This window comes from Vombatus ursinus, unplaced genomic scaffold, assembly GCF_900497805.2.
Source record: "Vombatus ursinus unplaced genomic scaffold, bare-nosed wombat genome assembly UNPS02014820.1, whole genome shotgun sequence".
Taxonomy (NCBI): Eukaryota; Metazoa; Chordata; class Mammalia; order Diprotodontia; family Vombatidae; genus Vombatus; species Vombatus ursinus.
In genome coordinates, this window is record NW_020954598.1 from 3,752,914 (window position 1) to 3,762,808 (window position 9,895).

The 9,895-nt window shown below is 37.6% G+C and overlaps 1 protein-coding gene across 1 annotated transcript in view; it reads left to right on the plus strand.

Moving 5' to 3' along the window:
• The window catches only part of XYLB (xylulokinase), a 222,373-nt gene that overhangs the window by 27,956 nt on the left and 184,522 nt on the right, over positions 1-9,895 (plus strand). The window contains exons 3-4 of the mRNA XM_027836833.1: positions 7,588-7,657; positions 9,149-9,229. Coding sequence (XP_027692634.1) covers positions 7,588-7,657; positions 9,149-9,229 — 151 coding nt within the window. The remainder of the gene's footprint in view (positions 1-7,587; positions 7,658-9,148; positions 9,230-9,895) is intronic.

The window sequence follows — 9,895 nt, forward strand, 5'->3', positions numbered from 1 at the left end:
GAATTATTGGACTACCTGAAAGCCACAATTAAAAAAAGAACCTGGACAGCATCTTTCAAAAAATTATCAAGGAAAACTGCCCTGATATTCTGGAACCAGAGGACAAAACAGGCATTGAAAGAATCCACCAATCACCTCAAGAAAGATATCCCAAAATAAAAACTTCAAGGAACATTATAGCCAAATTTCAGAACTATCAGGTCAAGGAAAAAATAACACAAGTGGCCAGAAAGAAACAATTCAGTGTCAAGGAGCCACAATCAGGATTACACAGGACTTAGCAGCTGCAACATTAAAGGATCAGAGGCCATGGAACATGATATTCTGGAAGGTAAAGGAACTAAGATTACAACCAAGAATCACCTAACCAGCAAAAGTAAGCATAATACTTCAAGGGCTTTTTTTTTTTTAAAAAAAGGACATTTGATAAAATAGAATGATTTCAAGCTTTCATAAGGAGAAGACTGGCATTGAACAAAAAAACTGATCTCTAACATCAAGACTCAAGAGAAGTCTAAAAAGGCAAAAAAGGAAAAGAAAACATAAGGGATTCAATGGAGCTGAATTGTTTACATCCCCACATGGGAAGATGATACTTGTAATACTTAAAAATTGTACCACTAATAGTACAGCTAGAAGAAATATGCATAGAGGGTACGAGTATAAGGGGAATTTGAGGGAATAATATAAAAAAATTAAGGGATGAGAAAGAGGAGTACACTGGATGCAGAAGGAATGGAGAGGTAGTATGGGGTAAATTATTTCATATGAAGGGGTGAGAAAAATCTATTATAATGGAAGGAGAGATGGGAATGGGCAATTGGCACCACTTGAGCCTTACTCTCATCACTATTGGCTCAATGAGGGAATAATATACTTAATTAGTTGAACATAGGAATCTATCTTACCTGACAGGAAAGTAGGAGGGGAGAAGATTAAATAAAGGTGGGCAGGAGTGGGGGCAGTGTTGGATTGACAGAAGAGAGGGCAGACTCGGGGAGGCAGTAGACAGAAGCAGAACACTGTTGAAGAGGGAAAGGATGAAAGGAGAGGGAGGACAAATAGGAAGAAAAATAGGTTGGAGGGAAATATACAGTTAGTGATCAAAAGGTAAGGGGCTGGAGCAGAATCTATTGTATTTCAACTGAAGTAAAAAAAAAAAGCAAGAATAGCAATCCTGATCGCAAGGCAAAATAAAAGCAAAACTACACCTAATTAAAAGAGTAAAAGAAAGGAAACTACATCTTGCTAAAAAGTACCATAGACAATGAAGTAATATCAGTACTAAACATATATGCACCAAATGGAATAGCATCCAGATTATTTTTTTAAGATTTGTTAATTTATTTATTTTTAGTTTTCAACATTCACTTCTATAAGATTTTGAGTTCCAAATTTTCTCCCCATCTTATCCCTCCCCCAATCCCAAGACAGCATGCATTCTGAATACCCTTTCCCCTAATCTACCCTCCCTTCTATTTCTCCCCCCCTTCTCTTATCCCCTTCCTCTTTTATTTTCCTGTAGGACAGGATAGATTTCTATACCCCATTGCCTGTATATCTTATTTTCCAGTTGCATGTGAAAACAATTTTTTAACATTTGTTTTTAAAACTTTGGGTTCCAAATTCTCTCCCTTCCTCCCTCCCCACCCACCCTCACTGAGAAGACAAGCAACTCGAAGCAGGTCATACTTGTGTAGTCAGCATCCAGATTCTTAAAGGAGAAGTTAAGTGAGTTACAGGAAGAAATAGTGGAAGACACAGTAATAAATGACCATTGTAACCTAGAGTCTGATAAACCCAAATACCCAAGACCCTGGGATAAGAACTCAGCTGGGAAACCTGGAAAACAGTAGGGCACAAATTAGGTATGGACCAACATCTCATACCATATACCAAGAAGATAAGGTCAAAATGAGTCCATGATTTAGACATAAAGGGTGATCTCATAAGCAAATTAGAAGATCAAAGAATAGTCTACCTGTCAGGTCTATGGAGAAGGAAAGAACTCATGACCAAACAACTTGATAGAGAGCATTAAAAAATGTAAAATAGATGATTTTGCTTATATTAATTTAGAAAGCTTTTAAACAAACAAAATCAAATGCAACCAAGATTAGAAGACAAGCAGAAAGTGGGGAAACAATCTTTATAGCAAGTATCTCTGATAAAGGCCTCATTTCTTTCTTTTTTTATATAGTACCTATTTTTACATTAGTCATCTTGTAAAGAAGAATTAGAACCAATGGGAGAAACCACGAGAAAGAAGAAACAAACAAAAAAAAAAAGAAAAAAGAGAGATCAAGTAATGTACTTTGATATGCATTCAGACTCCACAGTTCTTTTTCTGGATGTGGACAGATTTTTTTATCATAAGTCCTTTCTGTCTTGGATCTTCGTACTGCTGAGACGAGATGAGTCTGTCACAGTTAGTCATTGCACATTGTGGCTGTTCCTGTGTACAGTGTTCTCCTGCTTCTGCTCACTTCACTTGGCATCAGTTAATTTAAGTCTTTCCAGGTTTTTCTGAAGTCTGCCTACTCATAATTTCTTATAGCACAATAGTTTTCCATTACATTCATGTTCCATTACATTCACAACTTGTTCAGCTATTCCCCAATTGATGGGCATCCCATCAATTTCCAATTCTTTGCCACCACAAAAATAAAGGTCTCATTTCTGAAATATGTAGAGAATTGAGTCAAATTAATAAGAATACAAGCCATTCCCCAATTGGTAAATGGTCAAAGGATATGAACAGGCAGTTTTCAGATGAGTAAATCAAAGCTATCTATAGACATATAAAGAAGTGCTCTAAATCACTCTTGATGAGAGAAATGCAAATTAAAACAACTCTGAGGCACCACCTCATGCCTATCTGATTGCCTATATGACAAAAAAAAGAAAATAATAAATGTTGTAGAGGATGTGGGAAAATTGGGACACTAATGCACTGTTGGTGGAGTTGTGAATGGATCCAGTCATTCTGAAGAGCAATTTGGAACTATACCCAAAGGGCAACCAAATGGTACATATCCTTTGATTCAGCAATATTACTACTAGGTCTGTATCCCAAAGAGATCATAAAAAAGCGAAAAGGACCTACATGTACAAAACTATTTATAGCAGTCATTTTTGTGGTAGCAAAATATTGGAAAATAAGGGGATGCCCATCAATTGGGGAATGGCTGAACAAGCTGTGATATATGAATGCAATGGAAGACTATTGTGCAATAAGAAATGATGAAGAAGCAGATTTCAGAAAAACCTGCAAAGACTTGTATGAACTGATGCAAAGTGAAACGAGCAGAACCAGGAAAACATTGTACACAGTATCAGCAACATTGTGTGATAATTAACTATGAATGACTCAGCTCTTCTCAGCAACACAATGATCCAAGACAAGTACAAAGGACTCATAAAGGAAAATGCCATCCATATCCTTATAAAGAATTAATGGACTCTGAATGCAGATTGAAGCACACTTTTTTCACTTACTTTATTCTTTTTTGTGTTTTTTTTCCTTTTGATCTGTTTCTTCTTTCACACTGTGACTAATATGGAAATATGTTTTACATGATAGCACATGTATAACCTATGTCAAATTGCCTACCACTTTCAGAAGAGGGAAGGGGAGGGAGGGAGAAAAATTTGGAACTCAAAATCTTGTAAAAATAAATGCTAAAAATTGTCTTGACATGTAATTGGGAAAAATGCTATTAAGAAACCCCCCATTTTTCTCACATGCCTATGGAATCTTCATTTTTAAAACCTCCTTTTTGGTGTAATTTTTTCAAGTACATTTTGCAAGTCTAGGTAATTTATACTCACCTAACCCAACTTGTTCTCCTTTCAAGAATTCTAATAGATTTCCCTTAAACATTTGTTTTATTCTTCTTTCAAAAGACAGAACATTTATTAAGCACTTACTATGTGTTAGGCACTGTATTAAGAGTTGGGCATACAAATAAAAGCATGATAAATGGTTCCTTCCCCTGAGGAACTAAGATAATGGGTGAAGATATCATAAAGGGGAACTGGGGGTGGGGTGGGGTGGAAGATATATGTGGGCATGTCAGAGGAATGATGTGGAGGCCCGGAACTGAGCAAGCATAAGGTCATAGCTGGCCCAGGGAGGACTCTCCAAGGGCAGAACCCAATTTTCCACTAGGAAGTAGGTGGACAGAAGTGAGAGCCTGAGTGGAAAAAGCTCAGCTGGAAATGTCCAGGGAGGGGGATCTATTTGGTTATATTTTCATTGATTCTATCACTAAGTATTGATTTTAACCACTTGTCAGTAGTATACAGGAGAGCCAGTTTACCACTCCAGTGGTTAGCATGATATAGCAGAAAAAACATTCTCCTTGGAGTCAGAGAACCTGGGTTCAATTGCTGTCCTGCCATATAAAATCTTCATGATTGTTTGCAAGCCATTCTCTTGCCCTCATTTTCTTTATCTTTAAAATGAGGGGGTTGTACATGTGAAAAATGTTTATAGCAGCTCTTTCTGTGGTGGCAAAGAATTCGAAATTGAGGGGATGCCCATCAGTTGGGGAATGACTGAATAAGTTGTGGCGTATGAATGTAATGGAATACTATTGTGCTGTAAGAAATGATGAGCAGGTGGATTTCAGAAAAACCTAGAAAGATTTGTATAGACTGATGCTGAGTGAAGTAAGCAGAACCAGGAGAATGTTGTACACAATAATAACAACATTGTGCAAGGATAAACTATGATAGACTTAGCTCTTCTCAGCAATGCAATGATCTAAGACAATTCCAAAAGACTCATCATGGAAAATGCTATCCACATATGGAAAAAGAACTGATGGAGTCTGAATGCAGATCAAAGCATACTGTATTCACTTTGTTTTGTTTTTGTGTTTTTTTTTCTATTGTTCTGTTTCCTCTTTCACAACGTGACTAATGTGGAAAATGTCTAACGTGATTGCACGTGTATAACCTATACTAAATTGCTTGCTATCTTGGGGAGGAGAGAGAGGAGAGAGAGGAGGGAGAAAATTTGAAACTCAAAATCTTATAAAAATGAATGTTGAAAACTATGTTTACATGTGATTGGAAAAAATAAAATACTATTTACATTAAAAAAAACTTTTACTAATTAAAAATATAAAATTATGGGGATGGACCAGGTGCCCTAGGAGGATTTTTTTTCTTTGGTTCATTGACAATTGTTAGTGATGACAAGTTACAATAGATTTGATTGTTGGTGACAAGTTACAACATGCAGAGTTGGCCAATAGTTTCAATTTCATTGATGAATTCCTTTAAGACTATTGGGTGAGTGCCCAGATATAAATTATGAACATTTAATTGTTGCTTAGGTTTAGACCATGCCATATATTTGCCACAGTTTCCTCTAAGACATCTGACCAGTCTTCAAAGGTCAGTTTCGATCAATTCAACAAACATTTACTGAGTGCCTACTATGTGCAAAGTCCTTTACTTTGCACCAAACAGGAGATGAAGATAAATGAGATGGTATCTCTTAAAGGATTTAGTGTCACAGAGACAATTTTAGAAATAATTGTAATACAAATTGAAGCATGACAGAGAAGAATACAAGATTCCTGCCCTTAAGAGACTAATAATTGAGATAAGTAAGGGACAGAAAGAAATACAACATACATGGAACATAAATTAGAATGCGGTATGGTGGAAAGGAAATACAGATTGTTGTAAGAGATGGGAAAGGGGAGAGATCCCATTGGGATGGAAAGCCTGAAGGGGAGATACCTGAACTAAGCTCTACCTGAAAAGAAGATTTCTGAGCTGGGGGAAAAATTAAGCTTTTGCTAATGGTTAATGGAACTGGGGTTGTTTAGAGCTGGTGAGACTTAGATGATCCATTATAGCTATATTTTATTATTTAAAGGCTTGTGGGAAAGAGATATTTGATTTGTTCTGCTTGCTCCTGGGTAAGGGTCAGACAACTATGGCCCACAGGTCAAATTTGGCCCACTGTCTGTTTCTGTAGGGCAATGAGCTAAGAATATTTTTTTATTAAAAATTTTTTTAAAAATTTAATTTTCAATTCCAAATTCTTTCCCTTCTTCCATCCCCTCCTCCACCCACTGGGAAAACAATTAATATAATACCCATTATACTTATGAAGTCATACAAAGCATGGTTTTGCATTAAACATGTTCTGGGGTGAAGGGAAGCAAGAAAAATATAGAAAAAGATATGCTTAAGAATGGTTTTTACATTTTAAAATAAAATTTTATTGAGTTTAAAAGTGTAAAAACCATTCTTGGCTTTCAAGTCATGCAAAAACAATCTAGGGACTGGATTTGGCAAGTAGGGTTAAGTGACTGGTTTAGGGTCACACAGATAGTGTGTGTCTGAGGTCAGATTTGAACTCAGGTCTTCCTGACTCCAGGCCTGGGCACTGTATCCATTGGGTCACCTAGCTGCCCCATCTATGGCTAATAGCCAGCATCTCTCTCTCTCTCTCTCTCTGTCTCTCTCTCTCTCTCTCTCTCACACACACACACACACACACGCACAAACACACACATGCACATGCACACATACATATATGCTAATTGCATATATAGCAGTTTCAGGATTACAAAACATTTTACATATGTTATTTCATGACAGTTCTGTAAGTCGAGTGTTCTAATTGTCCTCTCAAATGAGGAAATTGAGACAGAGAGGTTAAGTGATTTGCCAAGGATTACATATCTAGTGTTTGAGGCAGGATTCAAATTCAGGTCTTTCTGACCCCAAGTCCAACATCCTATCAACTACGCAGTCTCACTACCTCTTATAACAATTCCTTTATACTATCCCATTTCCCCCTTTTTTATATCTACTTTCTTTTTGCTCCTTTCCTCCTTTCACTTCCCTGATTCCTTTCATGCCATTTCTAAGGAGCTGAAATAAAACCTGGTACCAAGCAATTATCTGGTGAATTTTGAGACAAGTAGATGGGCTATTTAGATAATCTAAGCTAAATAAACCATTTTTCTTATGAAAGCAGATTTTTTTGAAAGGGTGTGTGTGTGTGTGTGTGTGTGTGTGTATGTGTGTGTGTGTGTGTTTGTGTGTGTGTGTGTGTCTACATTATCCAGATAACTAATTGTGCAGATGCAGCTTTGGGGTGGGGCAGCTAGGTAGCACAGTGCATATATAGAGTGCTAGGCCTGGAGTCACGAAGATTCATCTTCCTGAGTTCAAATCTGGCCTCAGATGCTTCCTAGCTGTGTGACCCCGGGCAAGTCCCTTAACCCTGTTTACCTCAGTTTCCTCATCTGTAAAATGATCTGGAGAAGGAAATGGCAAACCACTCCAGTGTCTTTGCCAAGAAAAGCCCAAATGGGGTCATGGAGAGTTGGATGTGACTAAAAATTGACTTAACAACAACAAACAGATATGGCTTTGGGGAGGCTGGGACATCTCTTTCCCTGCTGATGTTAAAGAATTGGAAGGGAAAAGTCCAGTTCAAGGGAATTGTTTTAGAAGCAGAGAAATGAGCCAATAAACTCAAACTCCACTCTCTTTATAAGAAATCATTGTCCTCTTGTCTCCCCTAGTAAACTCTCTGACTTTTCCCTCCAGGACCCAGGGTGGAGTGCACGTTCATACTGACAAGCTCACAGTGACTTCTCCTGTTTTAATGTGGGTCAAGGTAAGAACCAAAGTAAAACATCCCCAATTCCTTGGATTGATCTGCATGTGGCATTAACTTGGGCCCTTTACCATCCTGGATGCTCTCTCTTGACTCTCTCTTTAGCCTGTGGAGTTTAAAATTTTCCAACCTACAATAAAAGAAACTGAGACAGAGCTCTGAGTCAATGGTACTTTATTAAAGGGTCCACGGTCTCCTTTAATGAAGTGGACCTCAGATCTTTCTCATGATCTGAAATGTCCCAAGTCCCTAGGACCTTGTTTTCATAGGGTTTGATACCCAAATATGCAAAAGAGGTCTGGTGAAATACAGAATCTCATTGGTTGATAGAACTTGTTCTTGAGGGCCAAAAATTAAGATGACAAAGCAAGAGTCATCTTCAGTGACCAAGTGGTCATAAGATGGTCACTGCTCATGCTGGGCAAGAGAGGGTGGTCTGGAGGTACAAAAGTAAGTTGGGGGACTTTCCAAAGAATCAAGGCATCCCATCCACGCTGGGTTTAAACATGGAATTTAAGTGAAACAGGGTGGAGATAGCTTTGTCAGAATTCTTGTGGTTGTGCAAATGAGCTTCATAACTGGTAAATAAGCAGTAAACATTACATGAAAGTTTGAGGCCTGCTATAAGAACTTATCTAATTATCCGTATATGATTTATGTAAATTATCAAACTGATTAATACTGATTGGAATAGAGTAGGGGTAAGCCTGAAGGTTTTATTTTTGTCGTTATTTGGCTTGGTACGCAGCAATGAAGACCTGAACACTAGGATTGTGACTATTTTAAAACAGATGTAAGAGAGGTATCATGGTTTAGTGAAAAGAGTATTCAATCAGGAGTCTGAAGGCCTGGCTTGGAGTCCCACTTCTGACTTTACCATCTCTATGATCTTGAGCAAATCCCTTCACACGACGGGGCCTCCCTCATTTCCTCATCTGTAGATGAACTCTTATCAAAGATCCATCCCAGCCCTGAACCTATGCTCCTATGACCCATGAAATGAGGAGACAGGACTAAATAATGATTTTTTAAGGTTCCTTCTACTCTAAACCCTATGAACCAATGATTCTGGCCACTGAGAACCTCAAACTTTGCTTGTATTTCCCTATAAAGTCATGTTATTGATTATTCAAGAAGCAAGAAAACCAAATATTTTCATATCAAAATTTGGGTCACTCTGCAGTTGATATTACTGAGTCCCTTGAAGACAGAATGAGAGGAAAAGAGGATTTTAAGATTAGTGATTTGTAATTCAACTTGTTTAAAGAGTTTTTTGGGGGTAGTTGAACTTTTTTCTTTTGATTGGTTCCTATTTACTTAATTAATTTATTCCACTGCTTAAGAAATCCCTAGTCATTAGATAATTCTTCATTATCTGCTACAGAACCCTCATCCATAATGGCAGGCACTTAAAATTTAATTTTGAGGATTGTGCATTTGCCTAATTCTGTAGTTCATTACAATCACTCTTGATTCTGTTTTTCTCTTTAGGCCTTGGATATAATCTTGGAGAAGATGAAGTCTTCTGGTTTCAACTTTTCTCAAGTCAGAGCTTTGTCTGGGGCTGGCCAGGTCGGTTTATACAAGCAAAACCATAAATAACTTAATCATGTACTGTAGCACTGTGGTAGAGTTTTACAAACCACATAATTACCCTGCTTAGAAAGGGAACTCATCTCTGTTGGTAAGAGGCAAATGACTTCTATGGCATTATTACTGGGAAATTGTATGTAGAAACAATTCCAGGTCTTTATAGTTTGTTCTCAAAGAAAATGTTTTCTATAGCAAAATGAAACTGTCTTGTTACTATTATGAAATATCATTTTTGAATCTGTTTAGCTATTGATGATCATATTATTGGTTATTACATAGTAGGGATAGACCTGCACTTACTTCCCAAAAGATTGAAGGTGGAAAGCCAAATTAAAAAGAGTATGATATAGTGGATAGAGCTTTGGACTTGGTGTCAGGAAGACCTGGTTTAGAATCCTGCCCCAGACAGTTAATAGCTGTGTAACTTGGGGCATTCCACTTAATCTCTCTGAGGGTCACTTTCTTCATCTGTAAAATGGGATAATAATAGCATCTATTTAAAAGTTGGTGTCCTGCTGCTGTGCCCCACTCCAAACAACCTCCAGAAACCATGCCCAAGACAAATTAAGTCATGGGACCATGTGTATCACTGCGCATGAAAAATCTTCACACACACACACACACACACACACACACACACACACA